Source organism: Aquarana catesbeiana, linkage group LG06, assembly GCF_042186555.1.
Source record: "Aquarana catesbeiana isolate 2022-GZ linkage group LG06, ASM4218655v1, whole genome shotgun sequence".
In the NCBI taxonomy this organism is placed as follows: domain Eukaryota; kingdom Metazoa; phylum Chordata; class Amphibia; order Anura; family Ranidae; genus Aquarana; species Aquarana catesbeiana.
The window spans coordinates 274429311-274450023 of NC_133329.1; the positions used below are offsets into that span (position 1 = coordinate 274429311).

General features: G+C 40.8%; 1 protein-coding gene across 1 annotated transcript in view; it reads right to left on the reverse strand.

The window, feature by feature from the left end:
• Positions 1-20713, reverse strand: part of NDUFS1 (NADH:ubiquinone oxidoreductase core subunit S1) — a 67998-nt gene that overhangs the window by 40159 nt on the left and 7126 nt on the right. Inside the window, exons 2-8 of the mRNA XM_073633370.1 lie at positions 19646-19713; positions 16149-16240; positions 14681-14788; positions 11570-11646; positions 8157-8238; positions 3786-3916; positions 342-527 (exon numbers count right to left, since the gene is read on the reverse strand). Of these exons, the coding sequence (XP_073489471.1) occupies positions 342-527; positions 3786-3916; positions 8157-8238; positions 11570-11646; positions 14681-14788; positions 16149-16240; positions 19646-19709 (740 nt within the window). The 5' untranslated portion in view covers positions 19710-19713. The remainder of the gene's footprint in view (positions 1-341; positions 528-3785; positions 3917-8156; positions 8239-11569; positions 11647-14680; positions 14789-16148; positions 16241-19645; positions 19714-20713) is intronic.

A 20713-nucleotide genomic window follows, 5' to 3' on the forward strand; every position in this document is an offset into this window, starting at 1 on the left:
GCCAGTAAAGGATTCTCAACAAAATACTAAAAATGAACATTTGAGCCCCTAAAAAATGGGGGGACGGTGTATAGAAATGGTTGCAGTTCCTAAAATGTGTACTTGATATTTATGTTCAATCCCTTAAATTAAAGTTTAAAGAATTTTATTGTGGTGGCATACAGAGCCAAAAGTATGAAAATTGTGCCGTGTCCAAATATATATAGACCTAACTGTAACTTACAGAAAGCTACACATTTCATGATCCCAGCCCCTTAACTAGTATGGACAAATGAAACAGAAACGTACATTTTGTGTGCACAGTCAAATTTCGACAGCAGTGATGTGTCTAAAGTACATACCGAGTTTCCCAGGGTCGAGCAGTAAATGCATAAGGTTTGGAGGTTAAAGCACCCACAGGACACAGATCTATTATGTTCCCGGACAGCTCAGACATGAACATTTTCTCTATATATGTGCCAACTTGCATTTCGTTTCCTCTGCCAGTTGTTCCCAAATCATCGACACCAGCAACTTCACTAGCAAACCTAATATTAAAACAAAAAAACTTGTTTGTGCACTTTTCTTGATTCTAGAAACAACTGAACAGCACTTTACCACAATTTATATCTTATCTTGTTTTACCCCCAAAGGAATCCAAAAGTGATTAAAAACCTTACGAAGGTCAAAAAGAATACCTATTATTTTTATTTAACACCAGTGATCTAAAATTTGATTAACCTCAGAAACTAATTGTGTGCCTTTACACATAGCATATGTACTGTAAAATGTTTTATACACACACACATATCTTATTTTAGACAACCTATGCAGTTGTGAGCAGTTTACAGTAAGCCCTAAATAAATGATTAGATCCCACAGAAAATGATTGCATCATGAAAAGTTAAAGTTATAACAGTTTTTTTTATCAAACAAATGCTGATTTTGCAGCAAAAATTAATGAAAACCTACATAAATCAGAACTTAAAATGCACAGAGCTCATCAGTAAATATGCAAACATTTGCATTTTTAAAGAGTGAATAGGGAATAGGATTACATATCACAAAGTTCAATGCAATAGCACACCTGGGTGACTAAGAGACTCCCGAGGTCTGCAGGCATCTGTGGCACCTGATAACATTGAACTTGATCTTTGAACTACCATAATATCACAAAACAAGACACTAAAGCCTCGTACACACGATCGGATTGTTGGCCAACAGAGCATCAGACTTTTGTCTGAAGGGCGTGTGCCAGGAACTTGTCTTGCATGCTAACGGCACACAACTGTCGGCCAACAAACACGAACGTAGTGACGTATTACGTGGAATTTCAGCTCTCAAGCGCCACCCTTTGGGCACCTTCTGCTAATGTCGTGTTTGGTGAGCATTGATTCTGAGCATGAGTGTTTGTACTTTGGACTTTTGTGTGATGGACTTGTGTACACACGATGAATCTGACAACAGACCATTATCCACTGACAATTTACTAGCCTGCCATCCAACATTTGTTGGCGGAAAGTTGGACAACAATTGTCTGAAGGAGCGTACTAACGGTCAGATTTTAGGCAAACCGCCTGTCATCACACAATTCCCTGACGAAAATCTGATTGTTTGTACGAAGCTTTAGAGCTTTGGAGATAGACAAGTAAACACTACAGATAGCGGATACATCTGCTTTGTTCACATTTCATGACTGGGAGCACTGCTATTTGAGAGACTATATATAAAACAAAACATGGTTTTATCATTTTTCTTTTATTTCATTTGATTAATTTGTATATATTTCTGATTTGTTTTTACAATTTGATTATACTGTTACAAACAAGTACAGGATATTATTTGCTGAGGAATCACTTGATTGGTGGAAGACGTGATTGATTATTTATTGCAATGAAGTAAAAAAAATTAAAACCAATAAAAAAAAATTTAAAAATCTTTTTAAAGCTTCCTGTCTCCATGAACATGCGAACATAAACACGCATGTCAGGTGTGCCTTTGTATGAAAACGAATGCGCTAAACATATTAGGTATCAACACACACACACACACACACACACACACACACACACACACACACACACACACACACACACACGTGAAAGCAGCAGCTCTAGGGCCATCACTCATAGTTAACTCTAAATTGATGACCTGTAAAGGCTTTTAAAAGTGTTGCCTATGGACAGTTTTGGGTGTAAAATTTTGTTGCCATTGCACTCAATTTTAAGGCCTGACATGTTTGATATCAACAGTATTTACTCAATGCAACTTTGTCTTTTACATTATATCAAAAAATTGGGCGACAGTGCTTTTGTGCAATAAAGTTAACTTGAGTGCAATTTCCTAATGAAAAAAATGAGTTAAAGTGATTGTAAAGTTTTTTTGTTTTTTTTTTAGTTAAAAATAACAAACCTGTCATACTTACCTGCCCTGTGCATGGAATAGCCCCAATCCTCCTCTTCTCGGGTCTCTCTTCGGTGCTCCTTGCCCCTCCCTCTTGTTGAGTGCTCCCACAGCAAGCAGCTTGCTATGGGGGCACCCAAGCCGAGCCACAGCATACTGTGTCGATTCACACACGGCGCCGTGGCCCGGCCCTACCCATTTTTTTACCTCATTGGTTGACTGACTTTGATTGACAGTGGCAATAAGGAGGTCCATTACCACCACTTTATTCCCAAAGGCCTCTGCTTTTTTGAAAATATATAACGTTTTCAGAGGTGTTCTATAAATATATAACGTTTTCAGAGGTGTTAACTAAGCTTTGGGCCAAAAATGTGCATTTTCACATGTGCAAAATAATGGCATCCATTGGGTTAATCGTTATACAGTATTATAGAGAATGTAACTATAAGTGGAAACACCTAAACCTAAAAAGAAAAACAACATCATCCAAAACCTCAAGGCATGTGAGAAACAAGCCAGGAGTTAGACCCCTTTCACACTGGGGCGGTTTGCAGGCGGTATTGCGCTAAAAATACCGCCTGCAAACCGCCCCTAAACAGCCTCCGCTGTTTGTTCAGTGTGAAAGCCCGAGGGTTTTCACACTGAAGCGGTGCGCAGGCAGGACGGTGAAAAAAGTCCTGCAAACCGTTTTTTTGGAACGGTGTATTCACCGCTCCTGCCCATTGAAATCAATGGGACAGCGCGGCTATACCGCGGCAATACCGCGGCTATAGCCGCGCTGTACGAGGGATTTTAACCCTTTTTCGGCCGCCAGCGGGGGTTAAAACCGCACCGCTAGCGGCCGAATACCGCTGCAAGAGCGACGGTACAGCAGCGCTAAAAATAGCGCTGTTGTACCGCCGACGCCCCCACCGCCCCAGTGTGAAAGGGGCCTTAAGGCCTGTACACACAATGAGAAAATCGTACGAAAAATAAGCTTTCAAAGCGATCGGACGATAATCTGATCGTACGTAAACTTTCGAGAGCCGATCACAACAGTTCATCTGAAATTATCTGAAGGGACAAACAAGAAGGCGTATTAGTCTGAAAATACAATACAATACAAATACAACACATGGCATCACATCCAAATTTTTATTCTGTAGTATGAGAATTTTCGTAACTTTAGAAACCTCTTCATTTTTAAAACGAGACTTGCATGCAAAAAAACCCCCAAAAAACACAAAAACGGACGATCATTCGTCTGATAATCTCATTGTGTGTATCTGGCTTTACAGTACATGGAACTCACCAGACAGTCATAAACAAATATGTCAGAGGTTGACCCAGACCACTGACTTTTTAAGAACATGCAAATCTTAAACCTTATCAATTTGACATACATCGTACTCAGAAACACTTACCTAATGCATCGAGTACACTGAATGCAACGTGTCATTATAGTTTTGACCAATGGTCCGATATTCTTGTCCTCCACAGCACGTTTTCCTTCTGTAAACCTGCTCCTGTCACTTCCAAACATCATTGATTGATCCTGGAGGTTTTAAGGAGAACAAGAAAACAATCATATTTCCTCTCTTTGTGCACAGGGGCAGCCATATTTGCTTTCTGTTTAACGGTGCTACATAATCAACTTCTGTACATCCAGCCTGCTGGATTTTCTCCGTTTGATCAGCACCGCTGGCTATAGCCGGCAGCACTGATCAGTATGTTCTGACAGGGAAATCTCTCTACTGTCAGAATACAGAGGTACAGTGGGGAGGATTCCCCCAATCCATCTCAAATGTGTGGATGGGGGAATCAAGTAAATTTTTTCTGATCAACCTGCTAGTAGAACAAAGAAAAAAAAATGATATCTAAGGCCTGCTTAAGCTGTTCTCTTTGATGCATAATCAGGAAAACAAATAAATCCACAGTTTCCTTTTAAACTAGCAAGTATTTATCCTGAGAGACAATGTATTCCCTAAATGCTAACACTTTAATACAGTAACTAATTATCCCTGGCATTATAGTCCTGAACAGATAAACTTGCAAACTACAAAGAAAAAAATCATTAACTTGCTTAGCGGCAGATCGCCTATGCATATAAAAAAGTGTTAGTTGTCCAGACTTTCCCTGTATCTGTGAATGAACTGTAATTGGTATCAAACTTTCTCAAACTGATATCAATTGCAAGATAAACGCACTTATAAACACAAGTCCTAAATTATACTTAAAGCCGCACTTCACACAAAAGGGGACATTCCGCTTTTTCTCCTCCTCCCCTCTTCTCTGCATATATGAAATATTACTTTTTTTTACTTATTTGTGTTTTGGGGGGGGGGGGGCATCTAGTTTTGATAGTCACTCGGTCCCATATCTAGGCGATTGAAGCACAAGTTTGTCCCCCCTTCCCCCCCCAGGCTCACAACCCTTTGGAACTTGTCACGGGTCCCAGGAGGATACGGGACCACTCATAAGGTGCAGCACGACACATATGTAGTGGGCAGCTGGCTGTGAAAGCACAAGGCGTCACAATCAGGTTTGCACAGTTAACATGCCAGTGTCTGAGACCTGTTTATTTTGTCAGCAGCTACATTTGTTGTAGCTGCCGACTTTTAATTATTGGAAACCTGGCTGAAGCTTCTTTTTAAGGGGCATTTCACACCACATGCAGCCCAGTGAGTTTTCTTTTTGCATTAAAAACGCATGGAATGTAGGCTATATGGTTTTCAATGCCGTAGTTCACACCGGTGCTTGCAGTTCCAGTGTGTTTCAGAAAAAAAAAAAAATAAAGTAGAACATGCTGCATTTTTCCTGCACTATAACATCCCTTTCATGACTAAGCCTATTTTTGAAATTTGGTGTTTACAAGTTAAAATCCTTATTTTTTGCTAGAAAATTACTTAGAACCCCCAAACATTATATATATTTTTTTAGCAGAGAATCTAGAGAATAAAATGGAGATTGTTGCAATATTTTATATGACACGGTATTTGTGCAGCGGTGTTTTAAACGCAAATTTTTGGAAAAGGGACACTTTCATGAATTTTAAAAAATCCAAACAGTAAAGTTACCCCAATTTTTTTGTATAATGTGAAAGATGATGTTACGCCGAGTAAATAGATACCAAACATGTCACGCTTTATAATTGCATGCACTCGTGGAATGGTGACAAACTACGGTACCTATGAATTTCCATAGGCGATGCTTTAAATTTGTTTTACGGTTACCAGGTTAGAGTTACAGAGAAGGTCTAGTGCTAGAATTATTGCTCTCGCTCTGACGATCGCAGCGATATCTCACATGTGTGATTTGAACACCGCTTACATATGCGGGCGCGACTTCCATATGCGTTTTCTTCGCTGCGCGAGCTCGCGGGGACGCTTTGAAATTTTTTTTTTTATTATTTATTGTTATACTTATAAATTGTGTTTAAAAAAAAAAAAAAAAAAAAATGTTTTTTTTTTTTACTTTTATTGCTGTCACGAGGAATGTAAACATCCCTTGTGACAGTAATAGGTGGTGACAGGTACTCTTTATGGAGGGATCCCCGATCCCTCTTTTGCACTTCAAAGTATTCAGATCACTGAAAACGGCGATTCTGAATACTGTGTATTTTTTAAAATTCGGCGCCATTGGTAGCCGAGTAAATGGGAAGTGACGTCATGACGTCGCTTCTGTGTTTACAATTAGAAGGCTGGAACGAAGCCATTCATGGCTTCATTCCAGCCCGCCCCCAGCCGCCGGAGGCATCCAATTGGACACCGGGCCTCCTGATTGCACGGGAGGCCGGTAAGAGCGGCGGGAGGCGACGGGAGGGGGGCGTCCCCTCCCGCTCCTCCGGTATAACAGCCGAGCGGCTTTTAGCCACATTGGTTGTTATACACGGATAGTCGATCGCCGGCTTGAAACAACGGTACCGGGATGATGCTTGCAGCTGTGGGCATCATCCCGATATAACCCCGGAAAGCGGTCGGTCGGCGGGAAGGAGTTAATGTACTGGAACGCTGTAAAATGCACCAAAAACACACTGGAACACACATCCTTATTTAAGGTTAAGAAAAAAGGAGGGAGAAAAAAAAATGCACCGGACTGCATTAAAAATGCACCAAAAACACGCTGGAATGCATAAAAAAAAATGCATCACAAATGCGCATGCAGAAAAGCATCTGGAACGCATCCGGACTGCGTTTCTATGGTGTGAATTGGCCTTAAGGGCACTTTCACACTGAGGCGCGGGGGCGTCAGTGGTAAAGTGCTGCTAGTTTTAGAGGTGCTTTACTGACGTTTTAGCACCGCTTTTCGGCCACTAGCAGGGCGCTTTAAACCCCCGCTAGTGGCCGAATAAAGAGCGCTTTGCAGGCGAATCGGCGGTGCTGCCCATTGATTTCAACAGCAGGGGCGCTTTAGGAGCGATGTATACACTGCTCCTAAAGCGCCTCAAAGAAGCTGATTGCAGGACTTTTTTTTTTTTTTAACGTCCCGCAAGCGCGTCGCTCCAGTGTGAAAGCCCTCAGGCTTTCACACTGGATTAACAGGCGCTATTTTTAGCGCTATAGCGCCTGTAAAGTGCCTCAGTGTGAAAGTAGCCTAAGGCTTTACATTTTTAAAGACTGGACAAATAGCGAAGTGTAGTAGACTCCAGAGCAACCAAAATTAGGACTAGCTGTAAGGCCCCTTTCACACTGAGGCGCTTCTAAACTGCCAGTATAAACTGAGCGCTTTTAAAGAGCTTTTCAGGCGCTTTTGAAGAGATTTCCATTAATTTCAATGGAGAGGGGCATTTTTTCACCGCCCTGCCAGCGCACTGCCCCAGTGTGAAAGCATTCATTGATTTTAATGGTTTTCGTGAGCTTTTCAGGCACTTTTTTTTAGCTTGAAGCTCCTCAGTGTGAAAGGGGTCTAAAACTGCCTAACTAAAAATGCTACCCAAACTTAAATTATACGTTCACATTAATAATAAATAAATAAATAAATAAACAATAATAAATGCACATCTTTTTGCAGGCAAAATAAATGTGCATTTATTATTATTTTTTTTTTTTTATTGGGAGCCTGTAAACCATTGCACCCGCAATCAGCAGATTGCAGGTGCCATGCAGGGCTCTTGCAGACTATCAGTGTAAGCTGTCTGCTCATGCGACGGGGCAGTTACACAATGACTGGAAGCATCAATCAACTCAACAGCGCCCTGGTAGTTCATTGAGAACTACAAGTCAACAGCCACAAAGGATGACGGTACTTGTAGTTCTCCCATTCACACACTCTGAATAAACAGCACGGACGGGTGGGCAGACCTCGCTATTGCCGGATGACGGCTACAGCGCGGTTGTCCAGTTCTGGGAGGGCATCTATTGATGTCCTCCCAGAACCACGCTCCCCGTGCGCCCATTGCAACACGCTCTGTGAATGCTTCAGACACAGCTGATTACAGATCCAGGGTAAAGGGCCAATCACAGCTGATTACAATGTAAACACACTTGCCGATTATCAGCATTCCTCCATACCAGCATTCAAGAGAGACAGTAACCGGCAGTCCTGACAGGTAACATCTACACGAATAATCAGGGCACTGATCATCAGTGTAGCCCCAAGAGTGCCAATCAGTACCTCCTCATTAGTGCCCATCAGTGCCGCCTTGTCAGCGCACATCAGTGAAGAAGAAAAATCACTTATTTGAAATATTTTTTTTCCCCCTAAATTTGTCTTTTAGTTTGTTTAGCAAAAAATAAAAACCCAGTGGGGATTAAATGCTACCAAAAGAAAGAAAGCACTACTTGCACTTAATTTACCTGCAGATCACACTCCCCTCCTTGATCACAAATGGGACAGTCTAAAGGGTGGTTTGCCAGCAAGAACTCCATTACTCCTTCCCTAATTCATTAACCAAAATAAAGAAAATAATTTAAGTTCAATTTACATACTAGTAAGTCATTGTTAGCTTTGCTAGCAAACAAACAATGTAAGAAGTATTTCTTCAAGTTAAATGTGTTAAAAGCTGGACTCCAGACAGACTTCAAAAAGACACAAAACTGCACCAGCGGTAAAAAATATATTGCCCCCTTACCCCTAAATACTTACCCGAGTCCCCACTTGATGCACTGACAAGGAACATGCTGATAGAAGTAGAAAGCAGAACTAACAGAATGATGACCTCAAAAGTCTGCTGCTGCTTTTTACACTGTCTAATCAGTAGGCTAGACAGCCCAAAACTGTAACAAAGAAAGTTGTGTCATCCATATGGCGGAGCTGTGAGACAGGGCTGTGTATATCCCAAAATACAAACCATTTGGCAGCTACCCTATGACATATATATAGTTAATCACAATTCCATGTTGTAATGTCTTGAAAAAGATGGACTGGGCGTCACTGAAACATTGACAATAAAAACACTTCTGTTTTTGATCTTCCACCTCTGCAAGACCCGTGAATGCCTCTAAACCAGTTTTGTACACTGTGTGCACAATTATTAGGCAAGTCGTATTTTTGAGAATTCTTTTAATTATTAAATAACTACAGTGCTCTCGGTCAATCCAAACTGTTAATAAACCTCAAACCTCAATATTTAAGAACAAAACAGAGAGGTTTTGGCTTTCTTAGGAGAGTATCTATGTGTGCACAATTATTGGGCAACTATTAGTGTGCAGAATAACTATGCAACTAATTGAAAAACAAAAATGTTCTTATCTGACTTGTTTAATTTTCATCTGTTAAAGAAAGAATAAACAAACAACTAAAAAAAAAAAACTTACAAATAAACATTTCTGACATAAAAAAAAAAAAAATAATAATATCAGTGACCAATATTGCCACCCTTCTTTTCAATAACAGTCATAATCCAAAGACATGCTGGTAGGTTAATTGGCTCCTGTCTAAATTGGCCCTAGTATGTGCATGTATAAAATGGCCCTATAATGTGGTTGTATGAATGCGAGCTAGGGACCTTAAATTGTAAGCTCCTTGAGGGCAGGGACTGATGGGAATGTATAATAAATATGTAAAGCACTATGTATATTGACAACGCTATATAAGTACCTAAAATAGATTTAAAAAAAGGCTTCCATTCATGGAGCCTGTCATTTCTTGATCTGTTGACAATCAACTTTTGGTGTAAGTTAACCTACCAGCATGTCTTTGGACTAAGGATGAGCTTGGGCGTGTTATTTGGATATATCGTATTTATCGGCGTATAACACGCACCTTCACTTTAAGGCGCTTTATAAGCGCTACAGCGATAAAAATAGCACCTGTAAGGCTCCTCTCCTGTGTCTCCAGTGTGAAAGCCCAAGTGCTTTCACACTGGAGTGGTGCGTTTGCAGGACGTATAAAAAGTCCTGCAAGCCGCATCTTTGCAGCGCTATAGAAGCGGTGTATTCACTGCATCGGCGCTTTGCGGGTGGTTTTAACCCTTTTTCGGCCGCTAGTGGGGGTTAAAACCGCCTCGCTAGCGGCCAAATAGCGCTGCTAAAACCACGCTAAATATAGCGCCGCTTTACCACCTACGCCCTCAACGCCCCAGTCTGAAAGTAGCCTAAGAGGGAAGTTTCAAGAAAAAAACTTAAATTTTAAATAAAGAACTGTGAAGCAAAATAAGGGTCAGTGCCCATCTACAACCTCACGTGTGCCATGAATGCAGCCTCACGTGTGCCATGAATGCAGCCTCACATGTGCCATGAATGCAGCCTCACATGTGCCATGAATGCAGCCTCACCATTGCCATCAGAGCAGCCTGATCGATACCCATTTGCAGCCTCGGAGGGGACAGGGAGGGGGCAGGACGAGCGCCGACAGGTTACATACAGGAGAATCTCCTGTTTACTCGGTGGCCTCTTTAATACAAAGTCCCGCCTCCTATGATAGACAGAACAGTCGTCCAATGGGAGCCCAGGAGACAGGACTTCCTACTACAGACGCCGCTGAGTAAACAGGAGATTCTCCTGTATGTAATCTGACGGCACTAGTCCCGCCCCCTCCGAGGCAGCGCCGATAAATACAGTAGATATCCAAATTACCAGGGGGGCCGTATTAAACCGGAAAGCGAGTCGCAATTGGCCCATGGGCCGGACTTTAGGCATGCCTAGTGTACTGTTTTCCTTCATAGTAATTCTCCCGTTTAAGAAGGGTCCACAAGTTCTCAATAGGGTTTAGGTCAGGTAAGGAAGAGGGCCATGTCAATAGTCTTTCATCCTTAAGGCCTTTACTGGCTAGCCACTTCGATGAATGCGATGGAGCATTGCCTTGCATAAATATCATGGTCTTCTTGAAAAAATGACTTTTTCCTGTACCACTGCTTGAAGAAAGCTTCTTCTAAAAACTGGCAGTAAGTTTGGGAGTTGATTTTGAGTCCATTCTCACCCAAAAAAGTTCCAACTAGCTCATCTTTAATATTACCAGCCCATACCAGTACTCCACCTCCACCTTGCTGGCGTCTGAGTCAAAGTGGAGCTCTGTGCCCGTTACTGATCCAGCCACAGGCAATAAAACCCTTGAAAATCTGTCTTCAGACATTTCTTGGCCCAGTCTTAACGTTTCAACTTATGTGTCTTGTTCAGTGGTGGTCGGGTTTCAGCCTCCCTTACCTTGGCCATGTCTCTGAACATCTTGTACTTCTAGGCACTTCAGGTAGGCTGCAGTTCTGGAATATGACAGCACTGGAGGACAAATTGGTTCCTGGTAGCTTCACGTTTGATTCTTTTAAAATAACTGGCAATTAATTTACGTCTTTTTTTCTGAACACGTTTTTTGTGACCCTGTTGACTATTTGCAACAAAACGTTTGATGCTTCTGTCTCTCCAATACGCCCCAATATCTTAGCAATTTCAAGAGTGCTGCATCCCTCTGAAAGACTTTTTAAAATGTTTTACTTTTCAGGAAAAGAAGCTGCCTAATAATTATGCACACCTTGATATAGGGTGTTGATTTCCTTAGGCCTCATCCTCCCTCATACAAATACACATCACCTGATATGCTTAAATCAAATAAGTATTCAAGTTTATACAGCTTGGAGTAGGACAATATGCATAAAAACTATGATTTGGTCAAAATACTCACTATCCTAATAATTCTGCACACAGTGTATTTCATCTGTATGCTGTTTTACCCGGAAATCAGCTTTGCTTTTTTACAACATACAATACAGAATTTGCAGATAATAACTGTCATGAATTGCACCAACAGTAGATCTTGCATTTGGAAGTTTACATACCTGGCTTTCCTACTCTTTTCAGAGTTAGTAAGTATGTTCCAGCCTTTCATCACTGGCATAGCACAAGCAGCTACAGGCTATGAAGACACAAAAGTAATAATGTACAATGTTTTCTTAAATTTATACAATTTTATGCATTGCTTACACAGTGTATAGAAGAAATAGTTTGCCTGCTCTCTCACAGGAGCTTGAACACAGCAAGAAGGAGGGGGATATGTTTCAGCTTAACATATTGAGTTTGGTTAATATCCATCTTCATTTGGCAAGCATTGCGCAAATCCAGAAAAAGTGAACATAAAAAAGTACATTCGACACAGTGCCTTCGACACAGTTGACCACCTGCTCCTCCTCAGCAAACTACACTCCCTTGGCCTCCGTGATTCTGCTTTATCCTGGTACTCCTCCTACCTATCTCAGCGCACTTTCAGTGTCACTTACAACTCCATCGTCTCCGCTCCTCTTCCTCTCTCTGTTTGGGTACCCCAAGGCTCTTTCGGGGTACCACAAGGCTCTGTCCTTGGGACCCTCATATTCTCGCTCTATACCTCTTCCCTGGGACAGCTGATAACCTCCCATTGCTTCCAATACCACCTCTACTCCGATGACACCCAGATCTATCTCTCCACTCCTCAACTCACCCCCTCGATTTCCTCAAGGATCTCACACTTACTGAATGCATATCGGTATGGATGTCACACCACTTTCTCAAACTCAATCTTTCTAAAACTGAGCTTGTAATATTTCCTCCTTACTGGTTCCCCCCCATGACTTTACCATTAAGATCAACAGCACAACCATTGGTCCCTCCACACATGCCAGAGTGCTGGGTGTAATCCTTGACACTGACCTCTCCTTCAGCCCCCACATCCAATCACTGGCTAAATCCTGCCGCCTTAACCTCCGCAACATCTCCATAATTCGACCCTTCCTGACTAACGACACCACAAAGCAACTTATTCACTCCTTAATTATTTCCTGCCTTGACTACTGCAACTCTCTCCTTAATGGCCTACCCTTACGCAGGCTATCTCCCCTTCAGTCTATTATGAATGCTGCTGCTAGACTAATACACCTCCACTAATCGATCCATGACTGCTGCCCCTCTCTGCCAATCCCTTCACTGGCTTCCCCTATCCCACCATATAAAATTCAAAATGCTAACCACAACATACAAGGCCATCCACAACATCGTCCCCAGCTAAATCACCAACCTCATCTGCAGATATCGCCCAAATTGTCCCCTCCGTTCCTCCCAGGGCCTCCTGCTCTCTAGCTTCCTTGTTACCTCCTCCCATGCTCGCCTTCAGGACTTCTCCAGAGCCTCTCCCATCCTCTGGAACTCACTGCCCCGGTATATCCAATCAGCCCCTAACATGTCCACCTTTAGGAGAGCTCTGAAATCTAACTTATTCAGGGAAGCCTATCCCACACTCACCTAACAACTGTCCCTGAGCCACCACCCCATCAAATCATTCCCTGCATCTATTACCTTTTGTACCACCACCCCCTCCCTTTAGAATGTAAGCTCTATGAGCAGGGCCCTCAAGTCCCTTCTGTATCAAACTGTACTGTAATTGTGCTGTCCCCCCTATACATTGTAAAGCGCTGAGCACTGTTGGCGCAATATATATATATATATATATATATATATATATATATATAGCGCTGTTCGTGTATAATAATGATAATAATAATAATAGTACATAAAACAAGATTGTGGCTGCTATTGCAGCTGTGAGCTGGTTTAAACCATCTGACATCCTGGATGGACCAGATACATCCAAATACCTCAAGTCATTAATGATATTCTGAAGAGGGAACTGTAGTGCCAAATTATAGCTTGAAAATAAACTAATATTTATATGCAATATTTATATGCAATATTAGATGCGTACTTCAGTGAAAAAAAAAAAACAACAACCTTTTTATATCTTTTTAGTCCTAACCATAATGAAGAAAATAAATATATGCAAAACTGATATACACTTCCATTATGTGTCAAGATGGCCATACACTAGTAGAATGTTGTACAAAAATTTTCGTTTACCAAACTTTTAACTTTCTGATGGTTAATGAGGTTAAATTGGCATTCAATTTTCAGTCATAGTCAAGAAAACATTTGAAGGAGCAGGTCGAAAAATGTCTCAAACAAAATTCTAACTGCAAATATGGTTTTTATTTTGGAATAAAAAAAAAATACATATTGTAATGAATTTAATGAATTTGCAAATACATTTAAAATAGCAAACTAAATTAGTTTACTGAATGATGGCAAGAAAAAGTTCTAAGAATTTCTGGTGAGAATGTTCATACAAACTTACATACAGATACAGCATTAGCAATTTACTAAGAGCTTACATATACTACCAACAAAACCCTTTAAAGTGGATGTAAACTTGATTTGTTTTGTTTTTTAATTAAGGCTTGCACCTTGAACAGTAAAGGATCTGTGCCTAGTCTTGCCAAGAAGAGTTAATCCAGAATTGAGCAATCCTCTTATCTTTTTTCAGTGAGATAAAAATGGTCAGACAGAGAAATAGATGTCAGTTTCTCCCCCTTGCTGTGAGCGACAGGTGATTTACATATCTCATGCAGGAGTGTGAGCAAGACATTCTGTGTACTTCAGATCCCCTCCTCCTTTCTTCTCCAGCTCTCCCAGGATTTGCTGCTCGACACCTTAGCATGATTGGGCATGCTGAAGTCATGTGGTGACTTTCCTGGGTTTTGACTGGATGTTAGTGATCATGGGGCATAATCCACAAGACCAGCAGAAGTTCAGTGTAAGAAATATCGATGCCTGACCAAGGGGAGTATAGAGGTGTGCGGGGAGTCTACTGACATCTCAACTCCACCCACCAAACTCCAGACAACAGACCCACCCACAGAATCTGCAGTTTTTCGGGTCTCATAACAGACAGAGGGGATACATTTGACAGGTAATGATACATGCAGGAGGCATGTATATCCTTATAAATAACCACTATGGCAGTAGTTTACAAAGGATGAGAGTGGGTTTACATCCAATTTAAGGCTACCCATCACCTGTTGGATAAAGCAGACAAAACTTTACATTTTGCACATCAGTTACATTGAAGGTATAGTGATACAGACCTTGGGGGCTTTCTCAATTTCCACCAGACACATACGACAGTTACCAGCCACTGACAAGCGTTCATGGTAGCAAAAGCGAGGTATCTGTACACCCAGTTTTTCACATGCCTAAAAACAAGAAAAATAAATTATTACAAATGCATTGCTATACGAGAAATGTATTTTAAAATATGTAAAAATGTCTTATTAGCCAGCTACAAAAAAAGTAGGCCCTGTAGGTAATATTAGGCCTCTTGCACACGATACTTCTGTTTGAGCATCTACTTTTTCAGATTTTTTTTTTTTTTTTTTTTTATGTATATTTTCGTGCATATGCCTTCGCGCAATTTTTCACGCATGAGCGGAAGCTTGCTCTTGCATTGACAATGTCAAAGGGCAAATCTGTGCGGATATTGCGTGCAAACATGCACTCATTTTCGCACATGATGCGTAAATTACTGACCAAAATGCAGATTTTTTTACTGAAGAATACACAGCGCTTGTTTACACACCTGTGTGCATAGGCACATTAAAATTAATAGGCACATTACAATTAATGGGCTGTATTTTAGCTCAGAAAAATAAGCTGTACTGAGCATTTTCAAGCTGCAGTGTGCAAGAGGCCTTAGGAGGTAATATTTGTGCGCAAATGGTGCATATTTGCACGCACTTATGAGCATTTGCGAGTATATGGGAGTAATTTACTACTGACCAAAAATGCAGATTTTTCTATTTTTTTTTTTTTGCTGAAGAATGCATGGCACTTGTTTACGCGCCTGTGTGTATAGGCACATTACAATGAATGGGCTGCATTTTAGCTCAGTAAAGAAATAAGCTGTACTGAGCTTTTTCAAGCTGCAGTGTGCAAGAAGCCTTACACATCTCTTGGGTACACATGCCCTGAGTGCTCACCATTATAAAACTCCCAGCTCTACTCCTACTGGGAACCACCTATTGGAAGATGGAAAATGCAACAGGAGAGCAGATAGTCGATCAGTTAAAAAAAAATAATTACAATTTAAAAGTGCATTTTTTTTTTTAGTTTTGGATAGACTGGAGAGATACTGGAGCATCTGTCTGGTTTTATTGTTGTCTGTGTGCCTGTTAGGGAGATTTGCCTTTGTATTTGTCTTTACCATCATCATCATCGAAAGTGATAGTAAAGAAAAATCCCAATAAAATATGTTACATCATTTTCCCCAACTAAAATATTTTAGGGCTGGGTTCACACTTGAACACGCAGCGGCTCACAGCAGGAGTCCGGTGCGTCTCCATTCACCGTTTCAAGTCTGATTTCAGCCTGCATTTTGGACTGAATTCGGATCTGAAACAAACCAAAAGACACAGAGGACTCCTGTGCAATTCGCACCAGAGCCACGGCTGAGATTTGTGAACCAGCTCCATAGAGTCTGGATGCGCATTCAATTTGCATAAGTGTGAACCCAGCCTGAAAGATAAAAGTTACTAGAGAACCAAACAAGCATATTACCTGCAACACAGTGGTGCCAGGCTCAACCATTATAGGTTTGCCATCCACAAACACTTCCAACAGGTTGCTTGCAGCTGTGGTGGTAGTTCGTACTGCAATACATAGGAAGACATGCAATTAACATGGGGCAATGCCAGCAATATATAAAAAAAAAAAAGAAATACAATTTCTGAATGTAGGAGGAATATAAAACGAGGCAAACCTTAAGTTGAAAGTTCACTTTTTCAAGAAAATGGACTATGTAGTTAAAGGGCCTCAATAATTAAAACATTTTAAAAAACCTGTGCGGCTTTGAAAAATGTTGATTCATATTTTGCTGCCCATATTCTAAACAAGCACTAAGAGATGAAGGAATATCCTTTGCTCCTAAACTTCCAGAATTGAGTGCCAAGCCGAAGGGAGCTATCCACACTTTCTGATAAAAGCAGAGAAAGCAACACCCCCCCTCAAAAAAAAAAAACAAAAAACACACAGCCACACTCCGACAACGGTACTTTCAGCTAAAATTTATTCCTTGAAGCCACAAAAACTAGTCTCCAAATTTAACAGCCCACGTTAATTCATTTCATCAGAGTGTGCCTGTGTTTCTCTGCAAACAGTAGCTTTAAAATAACAAAAAAACATCTCTGGCCTCCACAGCTTGTAATTTGAAACAATTGATTTGGAAGGTCCATTTACCCCAACAGACAGTTGAGTGTAAATGGACTTGTGTCCGTTTATACCTGCCTACCTCCGGGTTCGATAGAGTCCACTACAAAAAAAATACTGTACTATACTAGAGTCCACTATAAAAAAAATGGAAGGGGACACCATCCTCTTCTGTTTAGGTGAAGCGAGTTAGAGATAGTTGGGTGTAAACGGACAGTGGAGTCCGTTTACTCCCAGCCACCCATACAACAATGCGGGCTCTGTCTGTGTCTGCTCTGCAGAAACTGAACAGACATGGATGTATCTTCCACCCGCTCTGCTCCGATCAGCAGGGAATCTGTGAGATGATCCCCTGCTGATCGGAACAGAATCTGCGCTGTGAAAGGGGCCTAAGAGCTTATAAGCATCTGCTGTTTGTTTACAATAGAGGGCTGGCAGGTTGCCCTAGTAGAAAAAAGCTGATGCATGCATGTGTTGTGAACATTGAAAATGAAATTCCCAAACAATGCTTTTAAAAAAAAAAGAAGGATAGGGCTTGTTTTAAAGTGCTTTTACTACCTGTTTAGAATATGTAATGCTCTAGTGTGCATTTTCTCGGAATAGATTCATTTTAGAATAAACCTAAAACTATGTTATGGATTCATTCACGTATCTACATATTTTGAACAACCAACAAAAGGAAGGTAGGAGACAAAGGTCACCGTAGGGGAGAGAAAAATAGCTCCTCTTTTGTAGGGAACTTTGTTTAGGATTTTGTTTTGTAAATGGTAGGATCAATTTAGGAGTGAAAAATAAATACAATCAATAAAACTTTTTTAAAAGCACTTTGTAGAAGGGGTGAGCAGGAAAAACAACTGGTTCACGAACACGAAATTACAATCAAAATGAAAAAACATATTGCAACAGATCTCTTAAAGTGGTTGCTCTGTGCAGTGGTATTGCACAAAGTGTCCCTGAACCTCCTCTTCTGAAACCCCTGCTAGTGCTGTCCGCTCCTTTCCTGGGGGCGCTCCTCAGCAAGTCGAAGGATCACCCGTGTGGGCGTGCTCCTAAGCCAAGCTGTGTGCAACCATAGACACACACACAGCATGGCTCAGCCATGCTCCTCTGCTCCCTCCTCACAGGATTTGACAGACAGTAAGAGCAGGTAGAGAGGAGAGTGGGCTGCAGATGGGACAGCGCTGCATTGTGAGAGGAGGCAGGTAAGTGTATAGGAATTGGGGGGGGGGGGGTACAAGCAGTAGAGAATGCATTAAGGTAAAAAAAAAATAAAAATAAAAAAAATCTTTGTGACCTTAGAACCACTTTAACTTCACAAATTTCAATGAATGTACTTTTGTTGTCATCTAAAGTTGACTACTTTACAAAGACCTGAAAAAAGAGGCAGGTATGCCTTTCTTCAATATTTTCCTATACTACTTGGCTGAACAAATGAAATACTTTGCTGAATGTTCCTATGAGAGTAGATGCCCACTTAACATTTATTCTTCAAAATGAACAGCTGCTGCTCCCAAAACTTTGACAAGCCAAGTCGATTTCATTGGGAAGCCAAGAATATTGCTCCCTACGGGGACCTTCTGGATAATTTATTACTTTGGGATAACCCAGTGCTATCCCAATTAACCTCCATACTAGACACTGCAGTTTGGAGGGCTGTGGGGTGTTGACTATCTGATGTACTGTATGTGTTATTCAGCTATGTACATATGCCCAACTTCTGGTTTCCCAATGGGAATCTTCTATTGCCATTCACAACCCAGACATGCCTTAAACACCCACTTTTAGGCCTCAGACATGTGAACATCCCAGTACAGTATAAGGGGCGGCTGGTATCCACCTTGTACTCAACATCTCCATACAAGCTACGCAAGTCCTAATGCTGTTCTCACCATAAAAGTGTTGAAAGATATTTGGAAATCCCATTTGTTGGTATCTCTGGCTGTCAATAACAAGCTCATTTAACTGCACAGTATCCTCCAAACGTATCTAGTACTGAGCCTGTCTGCACAAAATGGGCCAGCTGTCCCATACAAACTGTCTGCACTGTCATCAACCCCAAGTGGACTTTGTCCATCTGAAAGTGGCATGCCCTATAAACAGCAATTTTTGATCCCAGATGACAGACCTACTGCCATCCCTGAACACAATGCCCATTATCTGCTCCCTGGAGACTTGCATTTGGTATCCTAGATGAATTGTGGCCCACTGTATACAGTTATTCTTGAGGGAAACTCAAGAATATTTGTAAGTCAATTGCTTTAAGGTGGATGCAATTAGCTCCCCCTACTCCACACCAATGAATCGTTTTGGGTGACCAAATAATTCCATATGAAAAAATTATCTAATAATGGAAACTGACTAAACAAAATTAATGAAGTGCGGGACTCTTGGCGACTTGACCGTGGACAATGCCACCTTTTGGCACACGTAAAAAAAAAAAAAAAAAAAAGACACTTTAGTATGTGAATGACAACAAAGGAGATACCAGTTGTGTTACTATTTCCATTGTTTTACTGACACACGTACATTGGGGGGGATTTACCAAAACTGGTGCACTCAAAATCTGGTGCAGCTGTGCATGGTAGCCAATCAGCTTCTAATCTCAGCTTGTTCAATTGTTTGGCCATAAAACTTGGAAGCTGATTGTTTCTATTCAGAGTTGCACCAGGTTTTTCACGCTCCAGCTTTAGTAAATAACCACCATTGTCTATGTACACAAGATATCTCCTGTACCTGTGTTTTTCCTCTGTACTGCTGCTTTAATAAACAGAGTTGAAAAAAAATAATAATAATGTACGTTGTTGTGCACATACTGTATAACAAGAAAAAAGAAAAAAATACACACTTACCATTATTTTTAGCGACTTGGGCAGCGTTTCCTAGAGCCCTTTGAATTATAGGCAGTCGCAGCATTGTGCTAAAAGAAAGCAGAATAGTTGGGTTTTAAACAATAATGTTTTCTAATAACGTCTGATAATTTTTTGCAGGATATGGATTTGTGTATAAAAAATTTTCATACGTATTGCCAATTAAAAATTGGCCCATTGCAATACATTCATTTTTCTGGCATATAGATAAATATTGCATTTATGCTGTGTTTAACCACTTGACCACTGGGCACTTAAACCCCCTTCCTAACCAGACCAATTTTCAGCTTTCGGTGCTCTCACACTTTGAATGACAATTACTCAGTCATACAACACTTTACCCATATGAAATTTTTATCCTTTTTTTCACACAAATAGAGCTTTCTTTTGGTGGTATTTAATCACCGTTGGGTTTTTTATTTTTTGCGCTATAAAAGAAAAAAGACTGAAAATTTGGTAAAAAAATGAATTTTTCTTTGTTTCTGTTATAAAATTTAGCAAATTAGTAATTTTTCTTCGTAAATTTTGGCCAAAATTTATGCCGCTACATATCTTTGGTAAAAATAAGTACAACTTGGTGTATATTATTTGGTCTTTGTGAATGTTAGAGAGTCCAAAAGCTACGGTGCCAATATCTGAAAATTGATCACACCTGAATTACTGACGGCCTATCTCATTTCTTGAGACCCTAACATGCCAGAAAAGTACAAATACCCCCCAAATGACCCCTTTTTGGAAAGAAGACATTCCAAGGTATTTAGAAAGATGCATGGTGAGTTTTTTTGAAATTGTCATCTTTTCCCACAATTCTTTGCAAAATCAAGATTTTTTTTTTCTTTTTTTTTTTTTTTCACAAAATTGTCATATTAGAAGGTTATTTCTCACACACAGCATATGCATACCACAAATTACACCACAAAACACATTCTGCTATTACTCCCGAGTATGGCGATACCACATATGTGAGACTTTTACACAGCATGGCCACATACAGAGGCCCAACATGCAGGGGAGCACCTCCAGGCGTTCTGGAGCACCCAGGCCAATTCT